The sequence below is a fragment of the Hevea brasiliensis genome, chromosome 10, assembly GCF_030052815.1.
Source record: "Hevea brasiliensis isolate MT/VB/25A 57/8 chromosome 10, ASM3005281v1, whole genome shotgun sequence".
NCBI classification, from domain to species: domain Eukaryota; kingdom Viridiplantae; phylum Streptophyta; class Magnoliopsida; order Malpighiales; family Euphorbiaceae; genus Hevea; species Hevea brasiliensis.
The window spans coordinates 6,206,697-6,224,000 of record NC_079502.1 but is presented as its reverse complement, the minus strand read 5'-3'; the positions used below and the strand labels follow the sequence as shown (position 1 = coordinate 6,224,000).

Genomic DNA, 17,304 nt, shown 5'->3' with positions numbered 1-17,304 from the left:
GTTTTAGGTCACTTATTTATACTGTTCCATTGGACCCTCTATAGTGAGAATTTGGCTGACTTCCCCCCATCAAAGTTGTTCCTTAGTGTCCTAGCTTTAATTCCCTTTTTGAATCACTTCATTTGAATTTTTGTAACTCAAGTTATGGCCATTTAACCATAATTGGCCGGATTGACCAAAGTCCAGATTTATGGGCAAGTTTTATGTTCTAACAGATTTGGTGACCCAATTTTGGGTGGTAAATTAACTAGGTTATGGCCAGAATTCAAGTTTGTGTTCTTCATAAAAGTTATTCTACTATGTCATAGCTTTTCAATGGTCGAAAAATAAGGTCATTTGGACCTTTCTACACCAAATTATGACTATTTGAACAAGTATTGTTTATATGATAAATTCTGTACAGGGGTAGGGTACCTAATATGGATTCAACTCAATTTTACACTAACTTAAGGTCAATTTTAGGGCAAGGTTTCTACATAAAAATTATTGCATTAGGTCTTATTTTTCATCTCCAATTGGCTTCACACAAATTGGAGCAACAGAATTTCAATTATGGTCATTTAAGTGGACCATGATCAGGCTGTCCAGATTGGACAGTATACATTCACCATTCAATTCAAATTCTAACCACTGAAATACACTCCATTTCACATCAATTAACCATTTTAAATCTCAATTAGGTCAAATTGCATTAATCCCCTAAATTCCCAATCCTCCCCCCCCCCCCCAAATTTCCCATTGATCAAGAATCATAATTTATCAATTGATTAATCCCTACTCAATTCAGTACACTAATCACTTCTACCTACTTAGTTAAGCTTAATTATATACTTAATTCCATTCAATTCACTTCAATCACCCTTCCCCCATGGCTGGCCGAAATTCATGGAACTCCATCCATGTAAGATTTTTCAAATTTCTTAATGTAAACTCATCCACATGAATTCAACCTCAAGCACTTATACTAAAGAAAGAGATTTGATTAACTTACATTTTTCTTGAATTTCCTAAGCTCCAATTTTTTCAAGTTTTCCTTCAATTTATTGTTTTAATCTTCTTACCAAGCTTCAACTACAATATTTATTTAGGAAATTTGTGAGATTTATGGGGTTAATTCAAAGTTTGAAAATTCATGGCCATGGAGGAATTTAGAGAGAGAGAAAAGAGAGAGGAGAGGGATGGCATGGATGGAAAAGAAGAAGGAATTTTTATTTTCTTTTAATTTTTGACTTTATTTATGCATAATTATCTTAAATTTTCTAATATTAAAAATTATAATATTAATTGCATAAGAAGTGATGTCATAAAAGAATTAACATTTGAAATTTTCTTTTCTTTCTCTACACACCTCTTCACTTTTTAATTCTTTTTCATAAATTTAATTTCCTATATTTTATTGGACATTTAGGCCAAGAGTCACCTCTAAGGCCCCTTACCGGTCTGATTTGGTTTACCATTAGCATTAAATTGCTTCCTGAACCCTGATTCAATTATTTGATCTTGTTCTCAATTCTTTTCTGTGGTTCTCTCATTTTCACTAGCTTCGCAATTATTCCTAGGCCTGCTGTGTCACAATGTCCCATACGGAATTAAGGTTACGACTGACCTCACAGTCACTTTCCGATTCGATCATCTATCGCTGTGGTCTTGGCTCATTTAATTCTTTATGTTTTATTTTTCTTATTTCAATTTCACCTTTATGTATTGGCTATTAATTTTTATTCAGAGCTTTTCTAGATGATACAGACATACGACTAGATATCTCGACTGTCTGGACAGACACTGGTCACCGGAATAGTGGAATATACTGACCTAATGAACATAGGGGTATTACAAGTCTGGCATAACTATACCAAACAGAGGCCATCTGCAAACATCCTTATCATGGAGCACCACGGGGAAGCACGCAGCTCTACACAATAATCCCATGCCAGTACTGTAATCTGCAGCTTACAGAGCGAACATCGAGAATATTGTATAGTTACTACAATACGTCCTGACATACTAGGTCTCCCAATCTCTTATCTCTCTTGAATCTACTGATATCATAAACTTACTCTGACTGGGTCATCAACTAACGACTGCTAGTAGTGGTTTCCTCACCCTTATCTAGGGTAATTATACTACCTTTATGTACTCGTGCCTAGCACCAGATAGGCACACCACTTAGACCATACTGACAGAAACATAGCATTTTTTGGAGTACGTATTTCCATGGCAGACTCAACACGTCTGTTAAATCTATTTCACTTCACTATGTACTTCATAAAACCGAGGTGCTAAACTGAAACACTTTTAAACTACCTAAGGAATAATGCATAATCTAGAAGCAAGGAATTACAAAAGAAGACGAAATAGGATCTTATACTCATCATATAACAGCCTAACAAGACTAATTTTACACTCCCATTACAAGAAAATATCGAAATAGAAACCGAATTTTGAAATGGATCTATATCGGTTTGTAATTTAAAACGGCTTTTGAAATGGAAATTGAGTAGAACAGGTTAAATATATCAGAGATCGATTAGTAACGGTTTTGAAACCGAAATTTGAAACGAAAATTAATCGGTTTCTAAATTTTGCACAACAAATTTAGCATCGATTTAAAAATCGATTACAAACCGATTTCTAAAGTCAATTTAAAAACCGATTCTCATCGGTTTCTAATTTATTTGTTAAATTTAGAAACCGATTGCTTTCAGTTTCAAAATAAAATTGTTTTCTATTTATTTAGAAACTAATTTATATTGGTTTCAAAATTAATATAATTTATATTTTATTTATTACATTTAAAATTAAAAAAATAGAAATCGATGCCTGTCGGTTTCTAATTGCTATTACACTTAGAAACTGATAGCTTTCGGTTTCAAAATTTATTTATTGTATATTTTATTTTAAAAATTTTAAAGTCAATTTAGAAACCAATTCTAGTTGGTTTCAAATTTATTTTTGTTTAATTTAGAAACCGATTGCTTTCAGTTTTAAAATGATATTGTTTTCTATTTATATTTTGAAACTGATTTATATCGGTTTCAAAATGATGTTGTTTTCTATTATATTTAGAAACCGATTTATATCGGTTTCAAAATGATTATAATTTCTATTTTATTTATTAAATTTTAAAGAATAAAATAGAAATCGATACTTGTCGGTTTCTAATTTCTATTTACACTTAGAAACTGATATTTTCGATTTCAAAATATATTTATTTTATATTCTATTTCATAAATTTAAAGTCAATTTAGAAACCGATTGTAGTCGGTTTCTAATTTCTTTTTTAATTTAGAAATCGATTTCTTTCGATTTCAAAATGAAATTATTTTCTTTTTATATTTAAAAACCAATTTATTTCGATTTCAAAAATTATTGTATTTATAATTATATTTAGAAATTAATTATTTTTTATTTCAAAACTATTCTACTTCAAATTAAAAACTAATTTTGATCGATTTGTAATTACAATTTTTTTAAATAAAATAAAAATACCCCCTCTTTTTATTTTCACAGCCACTTTTGCCCTCTTCCTCTTAAATCCAAAATCTACCATATAGTTTGGTTCAATCCTACATGGTTTTAAATTGAACCAAAGAACTTACTAAACCCATCAAAGAAGCCCTTCCCCTGATCTTAACCGTCCAAGCTATCCAAACTAGATCTTGACCCTCTAATCTCTAGTATAAATTGTTCTTTTTTTTGTTTTAGCAAACCCTAATACTTTCTCCTGTAGTGTTGTGCTGCCTCATATCTCCCATGTGCTCTCCCTTTTCCTAACCAGAGAAAAAAATGTGAGTTCGTGTTCTCCAACACCAGTTTGATCTTCTCCGGGTCACGCTTGGGGAACCCGACTTCCATAAAGACAAAGTTGAGGTGGTCGAGATTAAGGTTGGAGATGGTGCGACGGAGGAGGAAGCCTCAAGACTTGAGGTCCTCGTCAGAGATGGAGTATTTATTAGTAATGGTGGTGGCGGTGGGGGCATAGCTGTGAAGCCGAAGGGGGGTTTTGAGGCGAGGAGAGGGAAGAGGATGAGAAATTGTGCCATTATAGAAGCATTTTCTAGTTCCTACTTTGCTATGTCCCAAGGAGGGCGTTGAGGGCAGTTGAGACTATGGCTTTAGTAGTGGCGGAAACCTGTGGCTGTGGTGTTACCCTTATCTTCGTGAGGATAGCGTTTGATACCACAAGCCTGTTGGCTGTCACACAAGGTAACTCCAGTTCCCCATTTAAGTTTACAACGGTTCACGTGCTTTGTCCTTTGTAATTAGCATTTAGTAGTTAATGTTGTTATCTTCCGTTAACAAAGAAAATTATATGATGATATTTGCTTATTAATTATAGAATGATGAAATTGCTACTTCAAATGGGAGGTAGTCCTAATTAAATAGGTTAATTTCAGTATTATGTTTAAATTTTTATTTTTTTATACGAAATTAAAATTATATTTAAGAAATAAAATTCTATTAAATAGAATTTATTTAAATTAAATGATATTTTTTTGATGGCATTCTAAACTTCTGTTTGTCCTTAATCCACATGGAGATTGATGGGATATATAAATTGAGCTTGGTGTTTCTACTTTTTAGTGATCTAGTATTGTTGTTTCATACATCAGTGATTTAATCCTAGGAGGTTTACTGGATTCTGCATGAGTTCAGGCCTGTGAATAAGGTGCTCAAATTTTATTTGTGTTGTGAAACCGTTTTGCCCATAGCAAAGATCATACAGCAGAGAATCCGTAAAGGAAATGCAAGAGAAATTCTATTTCTGCTTGTTTTAGTCAAGTTTACTGTGTGTATGGAAGTGTTTTGAGCCTTTGCTAGTATGCTTCATGATTTAGTTGTTAGCTTCTATTTTGCATCCCTTATTCACTATGCTTGTTGGCTTCCTATTACTATCATTTGTACTCTCTTTCTGCTCTATATTTTTTTTTCTTATTTCAATTTCCTGATTACTGTGATAGAACCCTAATAAATTTCTTGATTGCATCTTTGTCACAGATTCTTGAAAGCAATTGACAAGTTTAATGATCTGGTGGTATCTGTTTATGTTACAGCTGGTCATAGCCTTCTTTTTTTTTTTTTTTTGGTGATTTCCCTAATACAATAAATCACTCACTGATGTATGAAACAACAATATTGGATTAAGGACACCAATCTAGTAAGTCTAATCCTGGGAATCATTTAATTCTTTTTTATCTTATGTTAATGGATAGTTCTTTTTTATTCTAATTGATTTAAAATTTGGCATGAAAACTAGATTAATTAAATTTTTTAATTAATATTTTGATTTGAAAGAATTTATAACTTATAAATTAACTAAAAGTTAATTTGTAATTCTTTTTATATGATGACCTAATAAATAATTTAAATCAATTTATAATTTAAATTCTTTCAAAAATTAATAAAATTTAAAACAAATTGAATTCAAATCTAATTTCTTGAACTGCTATTGTCAATTGTTTTGTGAATAGAGGAAGAAATTATATAGCTATAAAATGTTCAGATTTGATGCTTGATCATTTAGTTATCATCATGTTTTGATTCTTTGATTTCTCATATTAAATGATTTTTTGTTTAGAATAGCATCATATGGTAAATGTGAATTGATTCATAGGTTATTGAATCAAAATGATTTATTGTTGTGATCTAAGCTATAATGGAACATATGATTCATTTCTTAAATTGCTATATCTAAGCCATAATTGTCTTTGAGAAAAGCCATTTGCTTTTTTGCAGTTAGTTTTTTTATATTTTTGGATATATATATTGATTTTCGTCCTTGAATTGGGGGCATTGTTCATTTTGAGATGCCAAAGCTGCAATTGGACGAGTTGATAGTGTTTCTTTGATTTACATTGGTTCATTAGTTGAATATACATGTATAATCTGAGTTGTTAGTTGAATATGTATGTAAAATCTAAGTTGTGGAAACTAACTGGTTTATGGTCATTATTGGAAATGTTTTCAACACTAGCACCATAATATTCAAATGTATGCTTATCTGTGAGCTTAGTTTCCAATCAACACATTAATGCTTGAAGTCCTTTATATTGAACTAATATTTGCTACTACTGACACTTGTAAATTTTCATATTTAAGTCCTTTATATTGAACTAATGGAAAGGGAATTGTCCTGCTTTCTATTTGCTTAAGAGTAATGTTGCATTCACTTTTACTCATTGAGGTGCTTTTCCTTGATGCAGATTATGGCTTTCTCCTTGATTTGACTAGGGGGCATAATTAATGTTTGAAGGGATATTGTTATGGGACCAGAATATTCATTAACAAATATGGAGTGGAATGGTCTAGATCTTCTTGCTAGCATGGGTATTTACCAAGAAAATATGGCTAGACATGATTTGGTTCACTTTTGTGATATTTTAGTCTATATTTATTGTGATATCATTATCGCCCAATACTGGGTTTGAAGGTTGGAGTCTATATTAAATTTCTTATTGTTTCAATTGCAATGCAAGTGTATATTTTTCTTTGCATGTATTAAATTTATGAACTTTATAATTTAACAAGGATATCCTTTTCTCCAATGTTTTATTTATTTTGTCTATGATAAAATCTTTAATTTTCTTGTATTATTGAAATTTGATAATATATTATATGCTTCAATATAAGAAATAATGCATTAAATAAATAAAAATAAAAATTTTTACAGTAATTTTAAATGGATTAGAAACTAAATTTTCATTTCTAATTTGAAATAGAAAAGCATTTGGTTTGAAAATAAAATGATTTTATTTTATTTTATTATACTTAGAAACAGATTGGAAATAGAAATTTTGTTTTTATTTAAAAATCGAATATATTCGATTTTAAAAAGTGTTTTCATGTTTGTTCTAATTAGAAACTGATTGAAAACGAAAATCCGTTTCAGATTATTAGAAACTGATATATTTTGGTTTTTAACTCGAAACGGATTTAGAAATCGAAGTTATTCGGTTTCTAATTTTAAAACAAAAATATCTGTTTCAAATTGGTTTTAGATTTAGAAACGGATGTCATATTCCATTTTTAATTTATTTAGAAACCTACGGATTGTAAACTGATTATTTCAGTTTCAAATCGGTTTCTAATTGAAATTAAAAACCGATTTTCAATGTTTTGAAACCGAATTTTCGGTTTCTAATTTTCTTTTTTCTTGTAGTGTCCCAAGTATACCCTTTCTCATGAATTTGGAGCCTAAGCTCTGATACCAATCTTGTCACGACCTGAACTCACGGGTCGGACCGGCACTAGGATTTAGGTCAGCATAAGGCCCCCGAAACCTGTAGTAAGCCCAATTATCTTTCAACCTAAACATAAACCCATATTTAGCCCAATTTTAAAGAAACAACCGGACAAAGGTCGACCATAATATGGACCATCCAACGGAGAGCTTTTAGCTTACCAGACCTGTAAACACAAAAATCCAATCCATTGGAGAGCTCAATTCACCCTCACAATCATCCACAAATCACAATAAGATCAAATGGGAGCTCAGCTCTCTCAGACCACGCTATATACCCAATCCATTCAACATCACATGCATCATAAGAAGTTTACAAATTTTCAAAAGAAAAGAGATATAATCTTTTATAGCCCAAATCAAATTAAATAATCCCTGCACATGCGGAGTTCTAAAATTTCCCTTGATTACATAAATTATACAAAATGAACATAAGTGGACCTATAAGGAAAGGAACATGTCATTTACAATAAGGTTTTCTTGTATCTTGGAAAAATAGTGAACAAGAGTGAGTGTTCGACTCAGAGAGTAAATATTTATTTAACTTACAATTTCTATAACTATCTAATTATAATACATCCTTATAAATAAAATACATAATTTTCATACAAGTCATGCAAACAAGTTATGTCACATCAAAGATAATCTAAAGCACTCACACACCCAAATTATATTCATACTCACGCATATATATATATGGGGAGCTGATTCCCTTACCCAGCTCTTTTAATCTAAGGCCTGCCAGTGAGATCAACTTGAGCCCGACTTTTGCTTAATAATCCATATGTGGGGGCCAACAAGATCAACTCAAAGCCGTGCCTACCCCGACTTATCCATCTAGCCACGTCTACCCATATTCATAAACTCCACATACACACCAACTCAGACACACAGCTCCAGATTATCAAAACACAGCAATCAAAGTAATATCATCAAGTATAAATGCAAAACAGGGCATGCCTAATATTTAACTACATAAATATAAGTATAAGTGATGTATGAGTATGCCAGAAATATAATAATATTGAAATTGTAAATAAAATAAATATCTACTCACGGATTAGTCGACTGGATTGCAGCTGGTCTGGTTGAAAGGAGAAGACGGCTAGTAACGATCACCTAAACATACACACTGACTTCTATCAAAAAACTGACAAAACTAAATAATTGATTTAAACCATAAAATCAAAATAGTCTATAAGATATTGCTGAAATTTCGACAGAGTTTCCCCTACACCTAGGACCTACCCAATCTGCACAATGGTTTAAATAACACTTTTAGAATCACACATCTCAACCCATATCTCATCAATATCATATGACCCTCCTAAGCCCTCCAAACCAGGCAATAGTTACAAACTTGAAAAAGTACATTTTAGCCCCTAAAATGGATATTCTGCAAAAATCACTCAAATAAGCTTGATAAATTCTAAAACTTTACCCCTTGGTCTTCAACAATATTCTAAAACTATTGCAAAAGGAATTATAATTTTCTAATAACCCTTTAATATTTTATGGATTTTTATTCTAAACCCGACACTAAATAACTGAAGAAACTTTGGGTTTAGGCTTATCTATGCCAATTCTAACGCTTAAAACGCGTTCGAGGCATTTGCAAATGGTGGGGTGACATATAATTTTGATCCGGTTCTGAAATAGTTCTAATAGCTGTTCTACTCGACTTAAAATTGCAGATCGGGCGTCGATCGAATTTTCACAAAACGAAAGTACCAATGAGAAGTACATAATACCAAGATTATAATAAAATATTTACATATAAAATAATTATTTAAAAATTAGAGATGTTACATTTATATAATTGTTAATTATGATATTGAAAATATAATTACATTAATTATATTTATTGTATATTATTATTTTATTATTTTGTGATTGTTAATATTTAAAATTTTAATTATTATATAATATGAAATAGTAACATATGAATTTTGGCTTTTAATGATTTAAATGGTACAAATTTTGTTGACTGTACTTATATTTGTCTTTTAAAATCAAATCAATTGCTTTATAGTATCCCATTCTCGTAATGAATTTTTTTTATTTTCATTTTTTTTACAAAAATTTAATTTTTTACGAGAAAATATTACATAGTTATAAAATTTTCTCACTGTAAGCAACTTTTTTTTAATTTTATTTATTTTTATAGAATTTAAATTTTTATTTTTTTTTTCTTTAAATTTTCTTCCTTCTTACTTTTGCTAATGCAATTTAGATAAGCTTAAGAAATTAATATTAAATAATAGATCAAATATTCTTAGAATTATCAGTATAATTAATACATTAATAAATAATTAAAGGACATTAATAATAAATGAATTATCTCAATTAATCGTGAAATCATTGTATATTATAATATCATATTCTTTAATATAGAAAACATACATAATTTATACTTAATAAGAGTACATATATTTTATACTGAATAAAAATATTTATGTTTTATTCTTAATTCTACTTTAAGTTTTAATAATATATACTTTTATTAAAATACGAGATAAATAAAATTTAAATTTTATTCTTACAAGTCACTTATTTATAATATCTTTTATTAATAAATTTATTAAAAAAATTTTATAATAATTTATAAACTCTATTTATTCAATTTTAAGTGATTTTTTAAATTTTTATTATTTATTTTACTTTTTAAAAAAAATTAAAAAGTATTAATTTTTTTTCCATTTATTATATATCAATGCATTTATTTATTTTTATCATTTTTTCTATCTTAATTAATATCTTAATTAAGTATAATACTTTAGTTATTTATTTTTTTATAAAAATAAGATTATTTAATTATTTAATTCATTTAAAAAAAATTTAAATTGAGAACAAGCAAGTGCTTTATCAATTATAATTTATAAAATTTTTATTAATTATAATAATTATATAATTATTTAAAAATTGACGAATGTTTAATCCTCTTTTCTGTGCCCTATAATTTCACGGTCAGAGAGAGGCGTTCAGTCTAAAAGTCACTCTCTGTCACTCTGTTGCCCGGTAAGCCTATTTTTCAAATGCTGCTCTTTCCGATTCTCAAAGTACTGCGATCAATCCTTCATCTTCTATCGAAAGCTATTTCTCTGCTTTCAAGTTTCAATGTGTTTCGGTTCAACTGGCTTTTGATTATTTTAGGGTTTTCTTTTCTTCATTTGCCAACTTCATTGTGCTTTTTAGGTCCTTTTTTGCACTTTTCAAATTTTCTTTTCCTTTTTCATTTTCAGTTTTGGCTAGCGTTTGGTTGCCCACAAAATCAATTCAGGAAATGAAAGTGCTTGTTGATTGTTGTCCTTCACTTTTTTCGCTGTACTAAGCTTTCGTAAAGCTGAGACCTTTTTTTTATTTTTTATTTTTTTTAAGTGGAAAATGGCTTGTTAAAAATGATCTTTAGAGGCTTAGTTGAATGGATTTGTTCTTCTAATCTTCTTTCTTGTTCCAGGGAGGTTTTTATGTATTTTCTGTTTTTGATGTTCATGTAATTTTGGTTTTCTGCATGTTTGTGTTGGTGTTTGGGGATTTTAGGCAAACTTTGGTATTTTGTATATCTATAAATTTCTCTTAATGGGTACTTGTGTATTAACCTAATAGTCTGTTAATTATGTTCTTTGTTTATTTCTTTACTCTTAACGTGTTGTTTTGCTATTATTTCATGGAATTGGTTATGAGAGTGATGCTTTGTATTGTGTCATATTCACTTAAGCTCTATTTATTGTAGTAAAGCATTTTCTTAGAAAGCATTGTCCATGCCTTTGCTATTTGAATGTATAAGAAAATTGGCTGAAAGAGAGAATTTTCTTGCCCAGAAGAACTTTAAACTATTTTCAGGGAAATGATTCTTCCTTATAAAAATTGTTTTACAAACTCATAATGAAAGGGAAGGAAATACATTGGCTGAAAGAAAGCTGTTTGTTTGTTTTTTCCTTGGCATATCAAATGTTAAAGTATTTTCAAGTTGATTTTTCAGCCACGACAGCAAGATATACTTCGATTTCTTAGAAAATGTCTTGTATATAAGTAAAGCCCTTTTAGAGGGATCCTTGGGTAACTGAGTTAAAATGCGTATTTCTTTTTGTTATTTAAAAAAAAAAAAGAAATTTCAAATGTTCCATTTTACTTTATTGATGTTGAATATTATCAAGTGATGTTTCTTTTGTAACTATCTGCCAGTTGCCTAATAATTTTACTTAGAAAAGTGTGCTTAGATGTGCATGTTTGCAGACTTGCTTTGCTGAATCTCTTCTATTATGAATATGGAAAAATGTAGGTATTATATCTGATGTTTCAGAACTTCCTGCAGGCCTAGTTATTGTTCAATAATGGCGCCAAATCCCAGAGTTATGAATGCCTTTCGTGCAATGAAGGCAATTGGCATAAATGAAGATAAAGTAAAACCAGTTTTGAAAAGACTTTTAAAATTATATGACAAGAATTGGGAACTGATTGAAGAAGAAAATTATAGAGTTCTTGCTGATGCCATATTTGATGAGGACGATTCTAAGGTGCAGTTCCCTTTTCTGTTGCCTCTTTATTGTGATTTCCTGCCTTCTATTATGATAATTTTTGTTTGATATTAATCTAATCTATTAGGTGTCAGATGAGAAAGAGAATCGTAATTTAAGTGATGCTGTGTTTTATGTTTGTTGTTCTAAACTTCATACCTTTATCATCTGGCATGTCTTTTTAATGAGCAGGGAGAAAATTTTACTGATGAAGCAGAGGTGCATGATGAACCTGAGCGACCGTTAAAAAGATTGCGATCAAGAAGCCAAGAAGGGCAGTCTTCTCAATCTATGATGCGTGGAACTTCATTAAGAAAACCTAAATTGGATGATGAAGGGAAGCTGGGCGCAAATTCTCTGCAGCGATCACCAGACATGATGAAGTTGCAACCTGGGCCTTCTGATTCACAGTCGACTCAGGTGCGGCATGCGTACAAGGGAAAAGAACCTTTGTTACCTCAAGTATCTCCTAGAGAGAAGAGACCTATTGTAGAGAGGCCATCTCATGGAGTGCAGTTCAAAGATCGCGAAGTTGATCCAGACAGTGTACTAATACCAAAACAAAAGGTGGTTGATTCTTATGCTCTGATCAAGCCTAAAGATGAGCCATTTACTGATGACTTGCCTCCTGATGACGTACCTCGTTATGAGGCTCCTATTGCTGTGATCCGACCAGGTAAATCAATTTAATCAATGGAACCCATTATTCCATGGGTAATGTTTTTAATCATGCATGATAATATGTTTCTGTAAGAGTTCAGTTTATTGCCCTTACTGTGTAAGTTGAATCTGAAATGATATTTTTGTTATGGTTTTATTCTTGTTTTCTTCTGTAAAATTGTCAGATGAAACTCCAATTTGTTCTTTTTCAATGTGTTGATTTCTTCCCTTTTTTTTTTCTGCTCCTGCGTTTGCAGATTCCTTTAGCAAAGAAGATATTTCAGGTAGGAGTTTTTTAACAGGAAAGCCAGATGATCAGGAGCCTCCAGCATCCCATTTTGGAACTGAAGAAGATAGAGGTGACAGTGTTCCAGCTTCATCAAGTAGCCGAAGAGCCAACTCTGAGCTTGCACCTGTTCTGGAGGAATCTCCTGCTAACTTAGAGATTGCCTCCTCGTCATTGGGAGAGGTGAAGATTTCTTTGAGCTGCAACTCTTTGCTTGGAAGACCAAATTTTCACATGCCTAGTCAAGATGAACTTCTGAAATCAACGCAGGAGAAGTGTCTCCGGTCTTATAAAATTTTTGATTCTAACTTTTCGGTCATGCAAATGCTGAAAGATATGTGTGACTGCTTCCTGGAATTGGCTACTGATTCCTCTCGTGAATCGCAGGAAAGGTTAATGAATGTAATTCCATCTATCAGTGCATTGAAGAGATCAGCTGCATACAGTGCTTTGGGTGTTGGGGGCGTTAAAGGAAGTAATTGTATACCAGTTAATATTTCAAATGGATCAATTGATATACATTGCTCTTCTGAGGTGGCTGCACCTCAAATGCCAAGGCAAATAAAACCTATCAGTGAGGACGCCCATTGTAGTGCGAATGGTTCTACTGAAAGTAATGGAGGACGGGAATTGAGAGACCCTGAGTCATGTAGTTTGGTGGTTGTTCCACAGCATCAGCTCACTTTTGAGGAACTAAGATCTCTTCATGACTTCAATGACATAACTAAGGGAGAAGAAGTAATTGAGATTTCATGGTTAAATGAAATCAACAATGAGTGTCCTCCTCCTTTTATGTACATACCTCAAAACGTGGTTTTTCAAAATGCTTATTTGAGATTCACTCTTTCTCAAATTAATGCTGAAGATTGCTGTTCTACTTGTATTGGTGATTGTCTATCCTCAACCACAATTTGTGTTTGTGCCTGTGAAACTGGAAACGAGTTTGCATACACATCAGAAGGCCTCATTAGAGAGGATTTCTTGGAAGAGTGTATCTCTATGACCCGTGATCCTCAACGACAATGCCTCTCCTATTGTAAAGCTTGCCCCCTTGAAAGATCAAAAAATGATGAGATCTTGGAACCATGCAAGGGTCACTTGAAGAGGAAATATATTAAAGAATGTTGGAGTAAATGCGCCTGCCATAAGCGGTGTGGCAATCGAGTTGTGCAGCGGGGTATAAGGTGCAAATTGCAGGTGTGGATATGGTCATATGTTTCTAGAGTTTTTCTGGATATTCGAGAAGTGTTTTCATATGTTCAAGTGATGTGATAACTATTGTCTTTTAATCTATTTCATGAAATTATATTTGGGTGTTATTTGAAATTTATACCACATGGACATAGTTATTCCTAAGAAATCTGCTTTTGTACTAAATGATTCTGTGCATCAGGTTTTCTTTACTCCTGAAGGAAAGGGATGGGGCCTTAGAACCCTTGAAAAGCTGCCAAAAGGGACATTTGTGTGTGAATACATTGGAGAAATACTGACCAACAAAGAGTTGCATGAGAGAAATGTACAGAGGACAAGAGGCACCAACAATGAGTGGCATACCTATCCAGTTCTATTGGATGCATATTGGTTCTTGAAAGGAGCTTTGAAGGAGGAAGAAGCTCTTTGTTTGGATGCAACATTCTATGGGAATGTTGCCAGGTTTATCAATCATAGGTATCTCTGTAAAGTTCATGAACTTTGCTTGGATCATGCGGCAGTACTTGTTTCTGTTTGCATTTTTCAAACTTTAGTTGGTTTTCTTTATTTTTGGATGTTTGTTTTTATAGCTTTTCCTGATTCAGATGCACCAGAGAATGGGGAATTCAACTGTTATGTGTAAAAGAAAACTTTTATAGAGTTGACAGCTTCTGATAATTCTTTTTTCTTATGCTAGGTGCCTTGACTCAAATTTGATTGAGATCCCAGTCAAGGTGGAGACCCCAGATCAACATTATTATCACGTATGAATTCCTGCATACTGATTTTGTTTTACTGTTATGTAGTTCATTGGTGGTTGGACACAATGTGTTTTATTGTCAATTATAAGATGACTTATATAGAATCAATTGTAATGCAGCTTGCCTTCTTCACAGCAAGAGAAGTAAATGCCTTAGAAGAGCTAACTTGGGTGAGCAATACTAATTTAATTATATTTGTTTTCCTGCTCATTTATGCATATCTTGTTGCTTAGTTGCTATTCAATCATGCTATTGCACTTTCAACTAAGTCCTGAATGAAACGAATTTTTGGTCATGTTTGCTAAGTTATATTGTCTTGACATTTTAGCATTTTTTTTCTTTTCATTTGAAATGATTTGAAAATTTCAAAATTATGCTTAAATTGTGAAGATATCATGGCTGAATATTCTGTCTTTTGGGCCAATTGGTAGTGTTAACTTTGTTATACAGAAATTTTAAGTGATTGGAGTATGGGTCTGCTTGTTTGTTTTACACTAGGAAGATATCTGATGTGTTGGGTTTGCTGATACAAATATCACTTTGTTCTTAAAACTTGGGAGTCAATCTGGTGCAATATCAACATTTTCTGACAGAATTTGTCTCAGGTGCCCAAGTGGCATCCTTCAGTAACACCATATATGTACTTGTGAAAATAACATCAACTCTCTGGTGGAACCATCTATTTGCATGTGGAAGAATATTTCAGTTGCCATGTGGCTTTGTCAGACAATGTTGAGCTACAATCTTCTAAGGTGGTGATGAACAATATTGTTCATGACAGCATAAAAAGAGTATAATATCCATTAGGCTGCCAGTGGAACTGTCAATTTAAATATGTAGAAGGATATATGAGTAGCTATTTCACCTGTTTTCGACAGTGGAACTGTCAATTTAAATATTTAGAAGGATATATGAGTAGCTATTTCACCTGTTTCGACAATGGGCTAGTCTGAAAATGTGAAGTACAGTACAGTACCTCTGTATAGTCTAATATGATGTACGCTCTGGGAGCTGTATGCTGTATCTGAGGAAAAAAATTTTTTGATCTAAAACGGAAGTTACTTATCTTAATATCTCTCAGCCTGTCAGATCTTTACTTTGAACTTCCTTAGCCATCAAGCATGCTTTTCAGTTTTCAGCATGAAAGAAAAACAGGTGTCCAGCTAATCATATGATTTCACTGCTTAAGTTTGCTCTTTTATCATGTCAGTTAAATCCCTTCTAAAATACTCTTGTGCGCGCGTGCGCGTGTATTACCCTTGACAAATTTTATTTTAGTTATGAGCCTCTCCAAAATAATTTATATTGTTTTGTTATGTGAAATGTTAGAACCCTTTATTTATAATTTTATAACATTGACATCCTCCCAAAAAAAAAAAAAATCTAATTTGACTAAACTCTATTAGGGCATTTTTTGAATATATAACATTGACCCTCAAAATATATAAACAATGTGTATAATTAATCATTTTTTAAATTAATTATATATATAACACTAGCCCCCTCAATAAAATATTTTTGGCTCTGCCCTTGCATAAGCTTTTGTGTCATTCCCTGTTTTGTGCCATCTATCAAATGTTATCACTTGCAGACCTATCTCCAGTTGCAACACTGCCAAGATTTCTTTTGGTTCTTTTTCTTAATCAATATTTGAATTATCTCCAGGATTATGGTCTCGACTTTGATGACGATGATCATCCTGTGGAGGTGTTCAAGTGCCTATGTAGCAGCAAGTTCTGCAGGAACATGAAACGTCCAAATAGTAAGTTCATTCTGAAGCTTTATGGGCCTTATGGCGGGCAATTTGGAATTTTTACCTTTTTCCTGAAAGTAATTATTGAGTTTGAGCTTTGAATGTTCTGTGTGTGTGCAATTAATTTCTTCATGACTGTTGAGTACTTAAGCATTGGCTAGGTTTGAGATCCAAAATTATGGTTTCTAGGTTCAATCATAGCCTACCAAAATTAACTTGATTGATGCTGGTGGTTGATCACCTGTTTTAAGTTCACAATTAATTACGACTCATTAGAGTGGGGACTGTTCCTTTTCGCATACCAATAAGCTGTGTAAGCAGTGAAGAAACCTGTGAATGAAATTTCTCAAGGAAAACTATTATTCTGGAAGTCATCGCTGATACTGTTCCTTTTCGCATGCCGATAAGCTGTGTAAGCAGTGAAGAAACCTGTGAATGAAATTTCTCAAGGAAAACCATTATTCTGGAAGTCGTCGCCGATGCCCAGCATACCCATCCAGCGCTATTGATTAGTTTGTCAACTTTTGTGGTGCTTCTGCTCTTGGTCACCCATTTTCGCATTTTTCCCCACTGATGAGCAGCTTTCTCTGTGCAGGGTCTAAATCTGCATTGAGATGACTAGATACATGTAGATTACAAGACTCCTTTTTGCTGTTATGTTCTCTCTCCTGACAAGGAGGAAATTTCATGGAATGGATTTTACTGCAACTTCTATCAGTTCTAGCAACTATGTTGTCAGCTGATGCAGATTAGGGTGTTATTCTGTGATATGTACATAACAAACATCTGTGTTTTTGACCTTGTAGCTTCATCTCAGACAATCCAGCTTCTCAAGTTCTATTATTGGAACAAGTGTCAGTGTAGATTAAACAACATCCAGTAGATGATTATGAAAG

General features: G+C 32.2%; 1 protein-coding gene across 5 annotated transcripts; it reads left to right on the top strand.

Annotated features, from left to right (window-relative positions):
• The first annotated feature begins 10,171 nt into the window (after positions 1-10,171).
• LOC110639494 (probable inactive histone-lysine N-methyltransferase SUVR2) lies at positions 10,172-17,251 on the top strand. Of its 5 annotated transcripts, XM_058129051.1 has the most exons (10): positions 10,260-10,299; positions 11,556-11,757; positions 11,950-12,433; positions 12,675-12,886; positions 13,091-13,900; positions 14,097-14,371; positions 14,592-14,658; positions 14,775-14,825; positions 16,321-16,417; positions 17,004-17,251. In XM_058129051.1, the coding sequence occupies exons 2-10, from the start codon at positions 11,575-11,577 to the stop codon at positions 17,024-17,026; spliced, it is 2,202 nt and encodes a 733-aa protein (XP_057985034.1). In that variant the 5' UTR covers positions 10,260-10,299; positions 11,556-11,574; the 3' UTR covers positions 17,027-17,251. The 5 variants fall into 5 exon arrangements, with proteins under 5 accessions (XP_021646173.2, XP_057985034.1, XP_021646190.2 ...); XM_021790481.2 differs by lacking the exon at positions 10,260-10,299 and adding an exon at positions 10,172-10,258 and having other exon boundaries at positions 12,675-13,900; XM_021790498.2 differs by having other exon boundaries at positions 12,675-13,900.
• The last annotated feature ends 53 nt before the right edge of the window (positions 17,252-17,304 follow it).

What these genes read in the sequence shown, in the direction of transcription:
- LOC110639494 (XM_021790481.2), top strand. Translation starts at nt 11,575, where the DNA reads ATGGCGCCAAATCCCAGAGTTATGAATGCCTTTCGTGCAATGAAGGCA. An exon ending in GCCAGGTTTATCAATCATAG is followed by an intron (nt 14,372 to 14,591) that starts GTATCTCTGTAA and finishes TTCTTATGCTAG; the next exon opens with GTGCCTTGACTCAAATTTGA. An exon ending in CCTTAGAAGAGCTAACTTGG is followed by an intron (nt 14,826 to 16,320) that starts GTGAGCAATACT and finishes AATTATCTCCAG; the next exon opens with GATTATGGTCTCGACTTTGA.